General features: G+C 41.7%; 1 protein-coding gene across 2 annotated transcripts in view; it reads right to left on the bottom strand.

Moving 5' to 3' along the window:
• Positions 1-282: 282 nt before the first annotated feature.
• Positions 283-17,062, bottom strand: part of foxp2 (forkhead box P2) — an 87,810-nt gene continuing 71,030 nt past the window's right edge. For both annotated transcript variants that reach the window (XM_026364395.1, XM_026364396.1), the window contains 9 exons: positions 16,640-16,727; positions 14,718-14,801; positions 10,643-10,853; positions 9,539-9,642; positions 9,251-9,352; positions 6,649-6,770; positions 6,359-6,428; positions 5,238-5,521; positions 283-1,125 (listed from right to left, as the gene is read on the bottom strand). In XM_026364395.1, coding sequence (XP_026220180.1) covers positions 984-1,125; positions 5,238-5,521; positions 6,359-6,428; positions 6,649-6,770; positions 9,251-9,352; positions 9,539-9,642; positions 10,643-10,853; positions 14,718-14,801; positions 16,640-16,727 — 1,207 coding nt within the window. In that variant the 3' untranslated portion in view covers positions 283-983. The remainder of the gene's footprint in view (positions 1,126-5,237; positions 5,522-6,358; positions 6,429-6,648; positions 6,771-9,250; positions 9,353-9,538; positions 9,643-10,642; positions 10,854-14,717; positions 14,802-16,639; positions 16,728-17,062) is intronic.

Here is a 17,062-nt window from a genome sequence, read left to right as displayed (position 1 = left end):
GGCAGACCAAGAGGAGTTTGGTGACTTCTGTCTATAAGCTATTGGCCATTGCTAGTGTTGGCTTTGGTTTCTAGCTGTTGCCTGTGACTGTTTGCAGGTAGACAAAGCTTTAGAACGAGGAGGTAAGGAGAACAGCATGAAGAAAATTATGCAGAAATGCATTTGTTTTGTAAATGGTGCTTTACACAAACAATTTTTCTCCAACTTACTTTCCAGTTTTTTACTTTTAATCACAAACAGTTATTAGACTGGAGGCCAACTTTTCTGTCTTTCTTTTCCTTTTTTTTTTTTTTTTTTTTTGGACAGCTGCAACAACAGTCTTCGTACCGCAGTTCTCTTACTGGTGTGACTCGGGGAATGGCATTTACAGTTGGTGGCATGTAAAATCATATTTTAAAATTAATGATGGTAAAAAAGCACAAAATAATATACTGGTTTTCATAATAGTAGCAACATACAGGCAGTGACACAAATTTCTGAGACTACTCCTGTGCAAATGATAACAGAGCAACAACTTGAATTGAATCAGCAATTGTCCCTAGACATAAACAACTACTGTGGGCTGGATTTTTCACAAACATAAAACGACTTCCTTTTAGGCAGTATATGAGACCGCTAGCTTTCAACAGAACATGATTTGCTCATTTGTTTCATGTTTTTACCCCATCCATGAGTCCATCAGCCTTGTACTGTATGTGGCCAAGCCATCTCTAATGACACAGGTCTCAAAGAGTTAATTTTTAAATCAGACATCTCATGCCTGTCATGTTCGGGGATCCCAAAGGGCTGCAACAAAGAGTTCCTTTGGACCGGTCTCCATCCGGATGCATGCTCAGTAAATAGTCCCAGTGGTGCGAGAGACAAAGAGAGAGTCAGCTGTGGTTGCCTGGACTGTGGAGTGGTTTCTAGTCTTGCAGGAGGTCTGTGTGAAAGAAACAGTGCGGCTGGGTGAAGGGATACGTTGACAACAAACTGTCTCCTAGTCACTCAAGGTCTTCTGATAAGTTTCCTTCCTCCAGCTCCCGGTCGTCCTCCAGCTCTGGACTGTGATTGGCTGTTGTTACCAGTGACATCGGACAGTCGTCGTCATCCATGTGGAGTGGCTCCTCCTTCACGTGAACTGGCCTACGACACAGTCACATTGGCAATGCGTTTTAGGATTTTTAACATTTTGGGACACATTTCTGTCACTAACAGCACTAGATTGACCAAGAACTCACACTTAAAATTGTCACGTGCAAGATTGTAACTGCAAAGAGCATAGATGGAAAGTAAAATGCACTAATGCAAATTATTAGTATTTTAAAAACGTGTAACAGAGAAGCTTTCTGGTTACTAACTCCCTTCACTGCACTTTGAATACACAATGTGGTGTTTTGCTAACAGATAAATATTTTGTTATATCAAAACCAGGCATATAACAGCCATTACATGCATTATCTAGTGGACGTAACAACCATGTTGTTTGCAAGACGCTAATTCGACATGATGCCTCACGTCTACTGTAAGTAAGTGCATGAAAATTGCATGAAAAACATGGCCCCTGTAAGGCCGATAAGCTGTGATGTTCCAGACATGTTTGGCATTTAAAAGTTTACTGATGACACCAGGTTGAAATACATGAAAAAGGAAAAAGGAAAAAAAACAGGCCACATGATAAATAATGGAGAATTTCTCATCCCTGAGCCCCCTGGAGCAAAGGCAGGGGAGAGGCTTTTTTATCTAGTTAATAGAAAGCGCAGCTACTCGTTAATATGCAGCGGCTGTGCATGTCGCTCCTCAAGAGGAAAAACCGGCAGCTAGGTTCTGCCATTAATCAACTTCAGCCCCGGCAGTTCGCTCGGACACCATGATACATGTTTTTAACTCTAAATGGATGAATATCTTTAGCCACTGTCAATAAGCGCCGGGCAGAAGGCAGCAGCAGCGCTATGAACAGGATGCTTCTACCTTCAGAACAACAGAAGAGTAAGCGCCAAAAAAAAAAAAAAAGTGTTGGGTGACTAACAAGAATAATAATGCTGTCACACACAAACAGGGTATAACATGATCTGGGGCCCTAGTCAGGGAGAGGGGTTTGTGCCATGATGATAAATCTGACAAAACCTAATTATTTCTGACACATCGGATGCATCAGAAAATCCCCCTAGCCTTTAAAGAGGAGAATGGGGAGAGAGAGGGAGACTTATCAAGTAGTAGTACGGTAGGACGTGTCTCATAGCCTCTCTCCTGGGCTGCCTTCATCAGTGGAAGAGCGAAGGGCGGGGGTGCTTTGAATTTGAAAAGAATTTTAAAAGGTACAGATGACTTTAATATTCAAAGCCAAATAGTGTAAATTAATATTCTGATGTGGTGAGATACAGAGAAGAGGCTGATCATAGCAGGATGCAAGTGGAGTGATGAATATTTCTGTTTCTGCCCCTCAGATTTATGAAGGTAGTGAGAGGAAAAAGGAAAACATGTCAGCCAGAGGTTGCAGAAACAGAAAAACACTAACTGTGCTTCCTCTGACCTGAAAGTTCAGAATTTACTGATAAGTACTCATTTTAGTTCGTTGTTAGTTGGTGAAATCCTGAATTTATCATTTATGAAGGAAAAGGACCAAAATCAGTTTCTAGCATATGTTAGGATTTGCTCGTTACAACTTGAATACATCATTTTGAGGTTATATTGTGTATATAGTGTTTTATTGACTTCATAATAAAAAGAAAAAAAAAACTGTCAAATTTTTATCAAAATGAACGTTAGAGGGTAAAAAATCAAGTCACAGTTAGATTTTCAACAAAGATCCTGATCATCTTTTAGTCGCCACTGTCTGAATGCATCACATTTAACAGACGTGAATATGAGCTGGATCACAAACCAAAAGTGTTCCTTGTTCTCATGTTCTCTGTTTAACATGCAGCTCATTAGCTGTTTGTGTGGCTTTGACGAAAAATATGCAGGACCATATTCACAGGCCTGCGCTTTCTGACACTTTATTAAAATATGTGGATGAGCCATTTAGTACTTAATGGCTAGCTGCCATTATTGAGTCACTCAGGAGTAAACGCTGGACTTTGTGGTGTAATAAATATGTGGACCTCTGTGTGTGTGTGTGCTCTGGAGATGCCTGCTCTCACATCAATTGGAGATTAGCAGCAGTAGCAATCATGCAGAGGTATGTCAGGGATGCAAATAAGGTCATTAGTCCACCAGCCTAATGGTAGGGTGGGGGACAGGAGAGGTGGTGTGGTGAGGAGGAGGGAGGACGAGAAGGGTGGGAACGGGAGGGAGAGGTGAAGTCAGGGGTGAGGACTGCGGGGGCAATCAAAGACATTCATAACGTCTCTCACTGTGATTCATGGACTAACACTAAAGAGGGGTGGTCACCAAACAATTAGATGTGACAGCACCAGGCACCACTGATAAAATACAAAGACATTCATTTGATTTGCTTTTTATGTGATGATGAATTTGGTCTCTGGGATAAATGTTCTACTCTGATCATTTTGTGAGGTTACTCATTTTCTCAAGTTAGAAACTCAAATTTGACAGTGGTGCACTCTATCCCGCTATACAGTGCTACTTCCTTTAATCATCCCCCTTAGAGTGTACACGAGTGTATTGCACATACACACACGTTGAGCATATCCCAGGGCGATCTGGTTTGCGGTTAAGCAGATAGCATTAACCTTTAGACGTTGAGGGAAAGGAGAGGTTTGTCTAATTGTTGGATTGACTTGGTTGTGTTTAGGAGTCCTCTCCTGAGAAAGGCCTTCAAGGTGATCCGCTATTTAGTTTAGTGCTACAAGCCACTTCATTATTTAAACACACCCTGGAAAAGCCAGTCATGAAAAACACATTTCTTCCATTTTGAGGCCGTCGTGGCTGTGTAAAGGCAGGCGGGGATGGAGGGAGGGGAGAGGGATGGGTGGATGCATCTCATCCTCCATAGCCATTCATGTCAGTGTCAGGGCAGTGTGGTCAGAGAGAAGAGAAAGCCAGAAAGAAAAGGAAAAGTGAATGCAGTCCTCTTGCTAAAAGTTAAATGACCTGAGGGAGTGGTAACACTGGGATTCTGTCTAGAGCTGGGCAGATTTGCTCGACTTAACACCCCATTTCAGAGAGGGGTAAACACGTCCAAATAGATTACCGACCAGACGTCTGGCAGGGCTAACCAAACGTTCTTCTGTTTTCACAGACACACTCGGACAGAGGCACGGAGCTGAAGTGCATCATTTATCCATTACTGGAATGGCCAGTTAATGTCAACCGACTTTCAGACACAAGCTTTGATGAACAGTGGATAAGTATCATTAAAGTGTAATTTCAGTGTGTTGGTGTTGTGTGAGTGTGGCTCATGCAGACCTGCAGACCAGCATCACTGGCTCAGGTTGTTTCAGACAATCCTGAAACTCACATGAGATTAATTTTTAAAAGCACTATTTTTCTCTATTCCCCATCTCTGGTTTAGCTCTGGTAAAACAGAGATGGGGAAGGGAGAGATTTTTAAAGTAATTAATGCTAAACTTGCATAATATTAATAGGAACAGTCTGGCATAAAATATTGCAGCTAAACCCCTATAACGCAGACAGTGGTGTAATTAAAGACAAATGTGTAATAGAGCCTATTTATAGAATGGAACTAAGTGTCAGGTATTAAGCACAGTGCCACTGGAAATTGGACAGGAAGAGTAAAGTCTGCTCATAATACAATAGATGCTGGAAGTTGAACCTTGCCCCTGGGTCATGGCAAAGTGAAGAAAATACTTGTACTGTGGGTTAAATATCAGGCAATTAAACTAACAAAGGGCAGAAGGACAGCGGGTGAATTCATTGTAAGAGTGGAAGTGAGGGGTTCAACGTGTGCTACTTATCACATCACACATAAAAATGTGTGATGTGTGATTCCATGTATGCCAATTGTATTTAACCTTTCTAGGCATTATGGAGACACATGATACGTCGTATACTGCAGTAACAGAGCGGACCCATTCAGTACCGTTACACTGAAGGCACTGTGTTTGTTTTTTTGCTGATATTCACCAAATATATAATAAATGCTTGAAGTCCCTATGGGAATAATGACAGTGTTACTGTTACTACAGTGTTTGACCTGTAAATATTTCATATATATGTATTTATAACTACTTTTTAATAAATAAAAAATTAACTCCCCCAGTTGTTATTGTCAGTTCACACGTGTGTAGCTCTGATTCATGCTGGGTGCACCGAGTATTTCTTCACAAACTTACATGTGTACTGGTGGAGAGTATCCAGGGCTGCTGTGTCCGTTGGTGTCCAGGTGGTCAAGTGAGCCGTTGAGCTCCTCGTGGGCTGAATGCAACAGAGTGGGGGGGCTGCCACCCAGCAGTCCTGGTGGGCTCCCACCCAACATTCCAGGTGGACTTCCTCCTGTCAGTCCGGAAGGGTCTCCGCCGAGGAGGCCGTGGCAGCTGCCTCCCATCGGGCCTGTGGAGCCACTGTTCATGAGGCCGGGGGTGCCCAGCAAAGGCAAGGAGGTCTCTGCCAGGGCAGCCTGCAGAATAAGGACCAGGGTGAATGTTGGAAATTAGAACGAGTGAAGAAGATGAAAAATAAAAGATGCAGGGTGGAATAATATGCATTGAAAGATATGTGCAATGGGTGGAGGACAGGTCCAGCACATGGAGGGAGTAGAGCTAGAGAGAATGATATTCAAAGACTTAATACTGTAATTACTAAAACACGTCCTGTGTCCTGTTGCAGGCTATTTTTCCCACAGTGACACCTTGGTGACAACTACCTCCTGCCAGCTGCCATTCATATGCCCTTGTGTGGTGTGGCTATTAAAAAAGTCCCCCAAAAACTTTACCTCAAAATAATAAAAACTCCTGACACTTTCGCCTGCTGCGCATTAAAGTTATATACAGTGATTAAATTTTTAAAGTTTTTGCCATGAGCACCTCGCCAGGCATACACTATGAAGCCAAATCATTTATGACAGCTTAGATAAATATTAATGCACATGCCCTTACATTTGCACATGCCGCTATCAATCTAGGATGGCTGCCACAGCTGAAAGAAGGGAAAAAGAACGGAAAGAAAGAGGGAGAGTTGCTTCCTGACTCGACCACAGGGTGGCCTTGTGAGTCTGATGGTGTACAGGAAGAAGAGAGAGGGAAGGAGTGATCGGAGAGATATGTAAAAGAGGCAAAGAATAAAAAAAAAAAACAAAGGTTGTTTGCTTTTATGAAAGGCAGTACTAATATGAACTCTACTGTACATAACAACCACACTAACTCAGCCATTCAACTGGCCAACCAATCAGGTAGTTGCTCTGTCAGTCAGCAGGCAGCCAGGGAGCCAGAGCTTCTCTGAGACTCTAGGTTCATACCTGTAAGCTGGCGTTTAGTGCAGTTCCATAGCCAAGACTGGAGGGCAAGTTCTTGACAAGCGATGGGCTTCTGGACAAATTATTGACAGAAAAGAACAAATACAACAAATGAGCTCATTTAATAAACTATGAAAATATAGAAAATATTACTAATGAAAGAACTAACTGCGAAGCTAAGAAAGGTCAGTGAAAGAGGGAGGGAGGTGTGTTTCAGAGAACCCAATTTAAGATGATCTAGATGTCACTGACTTTTCCGAGCTAGCTCTAAAGCGAGGTGATGGAACTCATACCCTGTGATCTTCTGCGACCTGCGTTTCTGGTACTCCACCTCGTCTACCGTCCACACTGCCCCCTTCACGTTCTCCACGCGCACAAAGCACTTGTGCAGACTGAGGTTGTGGCGAACAGCGTTCTGCAGAGAGTCACGACACGTGGGTCAGAGGAGTGAGGTAAAACGAATCATATTCATTCATTATCCATCAAGAAAAAAAGAAGGCTTGGAAATTGATTTCTTTCTGGCATTTTGAAGAAATTCTTAACATTCACGCACCATTGATTTAATTAGTAAAAATTGAGTGAGAATGAATGCTCTTACAAGACCTGCACACAGTACATATCAATCAGAGTAAGTAGGCTAAAAGGAGGTAATCAGCATAGCGAATGGCTTATGGTGGTGACAGAAGTGGTAATGCCGGCCTTGATAATGGTGATGTCAGTAACCCTTTCCGCTCCAGAAAAGCATTGCTCTTAATGGACACATCGTTTTAAAGATGACAGTAAAAAAAAAAAAGAAAAAAAAAAAGACAGTCATCCGGAGGCCCTTGTGTCAGTGTGTTTGTGGTGGGGAGAGTGTGTGTGCATGCATGAGTTAGGAGGATTAAGCTGAACTGTATGTGACATCTACATGTCCAAATATTCTCTATGTGGTGTCACATCTGGGCTTCAATACGAGCTCGCGTGACACAATTACCTTTTAAATGTATTGCCACAGCTGCTTATTTTTCCCTTTAATTACAAAATAAGAAAACCTGTATAAAAAAAGCCCTGTTATATTAACATGACCATATGACCATAATTAAAACATGCATCAGACTCTACAAATAATAACCTTGGCTTTAATATCCCTGGCCTCTCATATTTATCACCTCCCTTAGCTTGGTGTGTACTGCTCTTTCTGCAAGAAAAAGGGATTCAGAAAAAAAAAAACTCATAAGCAGATCTCGCATCTGACCTGAAAATCCCAGGATTTGATTGATCTTAATGCCCATGGCTCTGAATATGATAATTTTAATATTAATGAGCAAATGAGCAGTTTTATTATGCATGCTATATAGTTAGAACTAATAAGCTTCTGGGTGAGAGAAAGAGAGAGAGAGGCAAGAGGGGTGGGGGGGGTAGATCCCTCTTTTGAGCTGATGAGACCAAGCTGAGATATTAAACTACCTTTCATTTCTTTCTCTTTTCGTCTTCATCTTTTTTTTTTTTTTTTTTAACAAATTCTCTGCGTTAATCAAATGACAAGCCCGTCACTGATCATCCCACTAATGCTTACAAAGGGAACTGTGGTGCTGTGGATGTAAATAGATCACCTTGGCTATTGTGCGGCGTGGGAGACACTGAGACAAGATATTTCTAATGTCATTGTGATATCATTGTTATTGTATGAAACGAACAGAGGAACTCTTTTTTTTTTCCAGGAAACCAAGATAGAATAAAGAACATTTAAATGTGGTTGTGTTGTTTAGCGAGCAGATGCACAGCTGCTACAAAACCTCTGAGAACGTATCATGTCGTAACACTATTACACAGCAAAACATGGTGCGCACTGTACCTAACAAACTGGAAAAGGGCACCAAGCTTTTTTGCATGCCCTCCTGAATTGGTGATCACACGCCCATGTGCTCATTTGCATCCCAAATCCAAATTAATTCACTTTGCTAAATCTAGTGCGGCGCCACGTCTTGCATGCTGATGAGCGGCTGGTTGAGTTTTTCCCCTCAGTCCTGTGTGCAGCCACAAAGGCTAAAGGCAGCTAACGAATGACGTGCAGGGGCCACGGGATAAAACACTAAAGACGCTCAGCTAGGCTTTCTCTTTATCAGCAGGCAGACACGCTCCTGGTGTGTGCTGCGGGAAAGACATTTTTTACCATCTTTGTGGAGGCCGACAGGACAATAAAGTTGTACGGACAGATATACAAATGGGGCCTTTTGTGTGGGTAAATAAAGATTGCTCCCTCCATGACAGGCCAATTCTCACTTTCTTTCCTGCTTTAGTTCCACATGAACAAACCCTTAACCCCTCTCTTAGTCACAGTTTATGCGTTTGTGTGTACGTACATGAGAGCTCCTGTGTGCATGCATCTTTGGCCTACCTCCCCTTCACGTGGCTGAGAGCTGGTTAACAGGCAAACAGCCATCTTTCTTCCTAATTAACCAATGATATGCGAGAGAAGGTGGTTTTTTCGGGAGTAGGAGGAGGGGTGTCTCTCTTAACAAAAGGTGCTGATGATGGAGTGGCTGCTGTATAATTAGTGCGTCAGAGCCCTCTCCTCTCCACGCCAAGCCTCTGCTATTAATTGCACCAAATTAGAAAACGATATCTGAGGCAGAATAATTCTTTCAGCTGTCATTTCCAAACAGAAAAGGCGGAATGGTGGAAAAAACAAATAAGAGACAGAATTGGCTCTATTCAAGAGAAAGGTTAGAAAGAAGGGGAGAGGAGTGCTAATCACTCTGTGCTGAGTAAATATATGCTTTCTTAAGGTTTTGTTTTTGACTTCAGTGAGAAGAAGGAGAGGAAGGAGTAGTCTTTACTGTAAGAGGAGTGAAAGGGCACTGCGAGGTGGAGGTGGAGGGTTGAGTGGGGCGGGCGAGGGCTCATTGAGGTTACCTTCCAAGTTGCAGCATTGCGTCTGAAGTAGGCGAACGTGCGTGTGAACCAGCTGTAGATTTCATTAAGCGTTAACTGCATGTCGGCAGAGTCCATGATAGCCTGAAATGAGATGACATCAAATAATGGTTTACTAACGAGGCTGCGTAACTGACTCACACACACAGATACACACACCAACAGATTGAGAGAGGGGAGAGAGAGAGTAAGAGAGAGAGAGAGCTGCCATGATTCATGCAGCAATTAATTTTAATCTAATCAGGCAAAGTTAATTTATTTCCCACTCACCTGTCTTATGAGGGTTGCATAAGTAAATGGCGGTCTGACATCTGCGTTCTTATAAAACTCGTAGTTTGGGGCAATCTCTGGAAAAATAAATACTGTGTCACCACCTGAAATAATTGGTAAATTTTTATTCCTTTAGGTATTGCATTTACTCAAGGTTTCATCAAATTAAAAGCAGGGGGGGAGAGAAGAAGGGGAGGATGGAGAAAAGGAGAGTGGGGTGGGGTGGGGTGGGGGGGTTAAAGGAGACACATCAAATCAGCATTTTCCATGTCTAACAAAATGCATTTTTAATTAATCTCTCTCGCGAGAGATCTTAAACACTAATACATCCATAAAATGGGATCCATGTAGTTAGTTAGGGTGAAGTTGAATAATTTATGTCTTCATACTAAACACAGAAAGAGTAAATATAAACATCAAAGCCAGACCATTTAAAATTCAAAGCTTAATACATGGAATGTCTTAATGTAATAAATATTGTATTTTTTAACCATTATTTGAACTTAATTAACATCCATGTAATATTTATGCACAGAGGAAGTTCTTGTCTATTTACATATAGAGTGATTAAACACAGCCTTGCTTTTGTAAACCCACTAGACATCTCACATCTTGGTAAAACCAAGAAGCTTCTGTGGTTGCGTGAGTTTATGTGAGTACTGCACGTAGTGTGTGTGAGCGTGTGTGTGTGTGTGTGTGTGTGTGTGTGTGCAATTCCATGTCTCTGTGTTAGAAAAAGTGCTAAAACACCACCACGGGTTGAGTACTATTAATAGTGCAGTGCTCAGGGTTGAGGTATCACATGTAATTTGCAATTTCAACATTACATTAAAACAGGAATTCAGATCAAATGAGGAACCAAGTCAGCAAAGACTGAATTTTATTTTAATTGAAGTCAAATTAGTGGCACAATTCCGAATATGAGCTAAATTAACATTTTATGCAATAGTGTGCGTGTGTCAGGTTAGACTCACTTTACTCATCTATTTCAAGCCATTTAGAATTTGAATTAGTCACAACCCCCCCACCCCCAAAATTCAGTCTGCACCAACTCGGTATGTTTCTGTTTCTGTGTTATGTGCAGTGCTGAGTAGTTGGTCCTACCTGACGACAGAGGCATGGAGTATTTGTCTGAGTGGCGTCTGCGCATGGCTCCAATGCTGGGGACGTTTGCTCCTCCAAGTACCGATGGCACCTGGGGCATGGCGGCCATGGGTGTGATAGGCGCTGTGGGCGTGGTAGGTGTCTGAGGTAAGTTGGGGGGCGATGCTGAGGGCAGGTTCTTGGACATAGTGACGCTGGACACCAAGTTGAGCTGGAGTGGAGGAAGACGGAGCGTGGGAAAGAAGTAGACACAAGCAGCAGGGAGAAGGAGGGAGGGAGAGAGAGCGAAGCATTATTTTGTGGTTTCTCTGACAGAGCTGAGTGTCTGCTCTCCTCCTCTCTAACACAGCTGTGTTTCCACTAACAAGGCTCGTGGAGAGGAGCCAGCCCATCTCCACTAATTACAACCACCAAATTGTATCATAAGAATTCTAATTAGAGCACGCTGTTCAAGATTATCCAACGATCAGCCTCTGTGTTATCCTGGCCCCATCTCTCTTTATCTCTCTATTTATCACTCCCTTCCTCCCTCTCCATCTCCTCCCCTACAACCACCCGTAATCCTTCTACACTCAAGCAATGAGTCAGTAAAACCTTGTTTGCTGTTGGTGTGAATTGATCAACATGGGGTGCCTGATCCTGGTCCACTACCAATTCCTGATTTACTGTAGTGACCCTGTTGTAACAGATACTGGCAGCAATATCAATCCTTCTCAGAGAGCGCGTGTTAGTGGAGTGAGAGCATGTCAGATAAACCAAACTGACTGATGATTAATACAGGACTAATACTGATGCTAATACTTTTAAAATGTTGAGGCTGCGTGTATGACATCTTTCATAACATCGCGCTGACAGCGATGATCCAATGTAATTCAGTCTCATCAGTTTACGTTGTGTGCGGTCGTCGTTTCTGGTCGCACTTTACAATCGTGTTTAAGTAAAATAATTCATCGCTACGAAATCTGCACCAAGAAGTACTGTAACAGAGCTGCTGTTGTTAATGTAACACTATCTTAACACTATAGTAACTCTGTAGTTACTATAGCAACCCATGGCCCCATTTCATACCAAAGCCGAGCAGATTTCCATCCATATATAGCCTTTATGATGGCCATGTTTTACTGATGTGACTTTGATCATTTTTACTAACTAGTATCTAAGAAAAGATGTCTGAGCTACTACTTAATTGTAAAAGCTGCCTTTTTAGGACAGTCACCATTATTGTGGATGTAGTTCTTAATTTGCCATAAATGCAAAGCCAGTATGATTTTCCTGACACTAAAAGCCTCACCAGGGTTTGAGACTGTAGTCTAAATCACTTTGTGAAGTCTAAGAGCAGGAGATATTACAGTAATAACAGATTTTTGTCCCATAATGCATTGAGTCTTACAGTGCATGAGGAAGTAAAGAAAGTAGAGGTTCGAGTTGAAAAGAAAAAAAAAACCCTACATGGACAGTGATGATGACTCTAGACACGCTGCCCCTCAGTCTGTCTTCATCTCCTCCACTCATTCAACATTAGGGACCTCAGAGTGCTGGTTACCTCTAGCACGAATGCCAACTGCGCTCGCTAATTGTCCAGCTTTTGAACCACTTCTGCGATTGCTGCCCAAATCTCATGTGAGAGGCTCTAACCGACTGGAAAATTCCTAACTGACCTTTTAGTCTCCTTGCTAATTTAGTTGGAATGGTAATGACATCGTTACATATTCAAACCAAATTGCCTTAATTGTGAGTCTACAAGTGGAATGCATCCTTTGCGGGAGTGCGAATTAAAACCGACTTGAAAGAAGGAAGAGAATGGCGGGCTGACGGCAGTTAGAGGTGGAGGAGTGAGGTTAAGGAGAAGGTATCGGTGGACTTTTCTGGCATGTGTTGATAAATACGACAAAATGTCAAGTTTGTGAGACGTTGAATGTTCAGATGATAAGTGTATGCCCGCTTAGCTCTAATGAGCTGCTCCAGTTATGGTAAAGGATAAGGGCGATGTTGCATATACAGGCCTCAGCTGAGGAGCTGTATGTTGGGAGAGCTAAGTGACTATATACAGCTAATACATACATCTAATAAAGTAAATGTAATGTATATAATGTTTTAGCATTCATTTTTAAAACATAAACTACCAAGTACTGATTCAGAGTGGGTTCCCTGTTGTCTGTAGTCTCTGCAAACTGATGTTTTTGTTCTCTTCTAAGAGAAACACCACAGAAAAATCACTTGACCACTAAAATCTAAATATTAATTCATTTTGTCTAACAGTTGTGCAGTCATGAATATATGTAATGTGCAAATCTCCATGTAATTCTTAGAGAGTGATGCAGAAAATGCCTAAAATATGCTAACTAAATTCAAAATAAATGCCTTTGTGTGTGTGTATGTGTGTGTGTGTGTGCTTGTATATTTATAATGTTAAAACATAATTTCCTGTCCTTTTTGCTGCCTTTTCACCTACAAGACACAGCAACAAGCGTGACATGTTTGCAGGCATGCAATCCCATTTTTGGAAAACAGAATTGATTCCGGATAGACGAGAGAGAGGTGAATGAGCACATTGTCACCTCTCGCTCATCTGAATACACACTCAAGGTTGGAGAGAGAGAGAGAGAGAGAGAGATCTTATTATTCAGAACTTGTAGTCTTGCTAACTTTGATTCTCATCCATCCATGGCATGGCCAAAAGGTAACATTTAATGAAGTGCAATTCAGAGAATAAATGGGGTCATATTGCAGACAGTGCACTGGTGTCTTGGATTCACCTGATATTGGTTGTTCGTGGGCTTCACTAATGAAAAAATCTGACTTATTTTCAGCCCTGATAGGCCAACACAGACTATTCATATTTATCAGATGGCTGGGTTATTCCTATCCTGCATCTGTGATTTTACTGAGTGTAAATCCATGCCGTCATTAGAATACCACCAACCATCTCTCTTTTCTTAGGTTATACACACACGCGCACACACACGTAACAGCATGTTATTCCCTACACTACATTTTCTTCTTACCTCCCATGGAAAACCAGAGGAGCCTTAAAACTGAGGACTTAACTGTTCATTTAAGAATTCGGTCTGAATTGCCCCCACCATCAAATGCAATTAGCTGCTCTTTCATGTGTGCTTTATGTAATGCAATACTTCATTAGCATCATTCATTCATATTCTGGCATGGATTATAGGCTGCAAATTCTTTATTGGACGGGATGGAACCAAGCTGCTGGAGTTTTGAAGATAAAAAAAAGCTACAGAGAGAGAGAGAGAGAGAGAGAGAGAGATTGAATAATAAAAAGGGAGTTTGATTCCTGATGGAATTAAGGGATAATTATTCTATCTTGTGATTATCTACATTCTATGATGAGAGGTGATGAGGAAAATTATTCTATTGAAAGTAGGCACTTACCAAGCAGCTGAAACACGCTAACAATGTTTTGCTCTCAAATATTTCAAAATGTCTAAAATGGGAAGAAAATAATGTTTGCAGAAATGTATGATCTTAATATTAAATCCACAGACTGGCTGGGAGAAATGCATGTATTATCATTTGATCTAAAAGTAAAAGCCAAAAGAAAGAAAATGTGGGGTGACATCGTTTTCTTTCTTCCGTGACCTCTCTCACAATTTGGGATTTTTTCTCCTGTAAGCAATTTCAGCAGTACTGTGGGTATTTATGTCAACATCACACTATCTTCAGCACTCGGCTGTAATTTTCAGGTGTTTGTTGTTAAAATGACATGTCTACTACTCTTTCATTCTACTTTCGAGTGCTGCTGCAGCCACTGAGCCAAACAGTCATCAGCAGCCAACAGGTTGTTTTGGCTATTATATCTATCACAAAGAAATGACCCTGCGTTTTAGCCAAGGACTCCACCGCTCTGCCATCTAATACACTTCCAAACTCTATTGTCCTCTCACAATAGCTGATAAGAAGCAGCTGTAACTCCGTATTACAAATCCCATTCCCTCTTTCATCTTCTGTCACTCACTAGCACAACTGCGGTGGTTAAACTGTTCATTTTCTGTGGGTGGGTGTGTGTGTACGGCCGAGCCTGTTTACGGTGGCCAGAGCAATATGCACTCACTGGTTTGGGAGACGACTTGGGTTCCGAGGGCCGCATGTGCAAGTGGGTCATCATCGCCTGAAGACGCTCACGTTCTTTAGAAAGCTGTTAAGAGAGAAGAAGAAGAAGAGAGTACATTAGAGCAGATTAGAGGAGAGGAGAGGAGAGGAGAGGAGAGGAGAGGAGAGGAGAGGAGATTACACAAAAGAATGAGAATGAATAATGCTGGACATATGATTTTTATGGCAGTGTGAAAAGAATCAAAGAAAGAAAAAGCACAAAAAAAGAAAGGAAGGGTTTGATCTAAACCAAGTGAGAGAGACACAACAGTTCTGTTGGTGAGAGAGTGGGGGATGAGAGGGGAGAGGGTGCAGACAGGTCAGGCAAAACAAATAGCATTTCATCTTTTTGTCAATAGCAGAATTTAGGTCAGCAAGCCTCTGACAGTAACAAGCTAGATGGGTCATAAATTAGCTGGTCCTGAGTGTCTGCTCAAAGTCCTGTGGACACTGTTAGGGGGGTGGAGTGCAGCCAGCAGCTGCTGAAAGGTGAAGGGGTCTTCCAAACAGGGTGGCAGGCAGGCCCGCCTCCCTGGTCCAGTTAGTGGCCCCAGCCATCGCCTATCATCAATCTAATTCACAGGGAGTGACAGGGCTGGACTGTGTGAAAGCTCAACCTCCCCCCCCAACCCTCACCTCAATACACACACACACATAAGGAGCAAACACAGAGACAAGCAAGTAGGTGTGTACATACATACACACACTCTGGGAAATGCACACGCACGTACACAGAGCTGGGCCTCATTACTAGTGACGGCTCTTGGGGAAAAAAGAGGAAGAGAGCGATGGTGGGAGTACGAAATGAAAGAAAAGGAGACGAGACAAGAGACAGAACAGACAACTCAGGAGCACCACTGTAATTGGTCACACTGTACAGAGCAAGTTTCAATGGCCTCATGTTGCAATGAAAAACAAAACGTGGAAAATTAGATAAAAATAAATGAATAACAAGCATCCTTTTATTTGATCTTTTTGATTTTTAGATGCCAGCAGTTGTTGTTTTTTTTTTACTTACTTTTACTTTATAATTAAACACAAACTGTTCACAAAACCAGAAATAAAAAGTACAGGAGGACGTGCTTAACTTTTGAGGACAAGACAAGAGAGGACGGGACTCTTCACTCACTTTTGTCCACATATTCTTAATATTTCTAGCAGTATTTATCCCATTTTAACAAACATAGCTCTAGATATAGAGGGAAACTGAACAGCTCTGATGCAAAATGTGAATACTGAAGAAACAGGGATCTGGCTTCAACTAGACGAGTGAATGTTTCTAGTTGGCACTTTGTTTTATCCTAGTTTAAAACATACATATCTATTTGTTTCTAAAGGAGAAGGGGCGGTTGTCGGCAGTGCTGAGTAATAATGTCGCTCAATCAGCACTCTCATTATCTAGCCAGCGTGACTTCTTAATAAGGTCACGCTCCACCTACTGAAAATAGTTCCCTCCTTTTGAGCTTTCTTCAGGTGCAAAGTGCAGTTAATTAACACAGCAGACTGGGAGAGATGCGCTCGCTATTAATTGGAAAGAAAAAGAAGAAGAAGAAGAAAAAAAAAAAAAAGAAAGCAGAGAAAATAAAGCGCACGCTTAATTCAATTAAAACAGCCATAATGGCTTTCGTTGTAAGGCCTGAGGATTCCTTTGTTTAGTGGCTTTGTTGAATTCAGTAGGTCCTGCTTGTCTGGAAGTATTAAGCAGACCACAGTATGGCCCTTCTCTCGCTCACACAACTTTCAAAAAATAAAGTTTTGACTGGATGATTGGTGACTTAAATAAGAAGTGAGTTCACAATAGTAAATGTGACAATGGGAAAACTTTAACAATACGGATATTGTAGCTTTGTTCGAAACTCTTCCACCACCTGAAAGAAAACTTACTTGTATTTCCAACTGCTGTACAACTTGCATCTGGACTCTACACTGGGCTGTGCTCCGATCATCGAGGGCATGTTCACTGTTTAAATGCCTGGAGGTGGAGGGACAGAAAGACACAGAGAGAGAGAGAGAGAGAGAGAGATGTTACACACCAACTTTAGATGTCAAACCTAGCAGAAGACAGCAAATTCTATTCATTTCCACTATGATCAAAATTGTGGAGAATGATAATTAGAGTATCAAGCTCATGAGTGTTTTGTTTTAATGATAATATTTCTATACTTGGACAATTATCTATAGGATCCTGTTAGGAGCCATTGTTAAACTCTGAAATGAGGTAATTAGAAGTAACATGACGGTGTGTGGTGCCATATTTAAAATGACAATAGGTCTGCACCAGTTTAGATGGCTAATGTTAGTGCCACC

Source organism: Anabas testudineus, chromosome 23, assembly GCF_900324465.2.
Source record: "Anabas testudineus chromosome 23, fAnaTes1.2, whole genome shotgun sequence".
NCBI lineage: Eukaryota > Metazoa > Chordata > Actinopteri > Anabantiformes > Anabantidae > Anabas > Anabas testudineus.
Note: the sequence above shows the minus strand (reverse complement) of the source record. Positions and strands in the feature narration are given on the sequence as shown.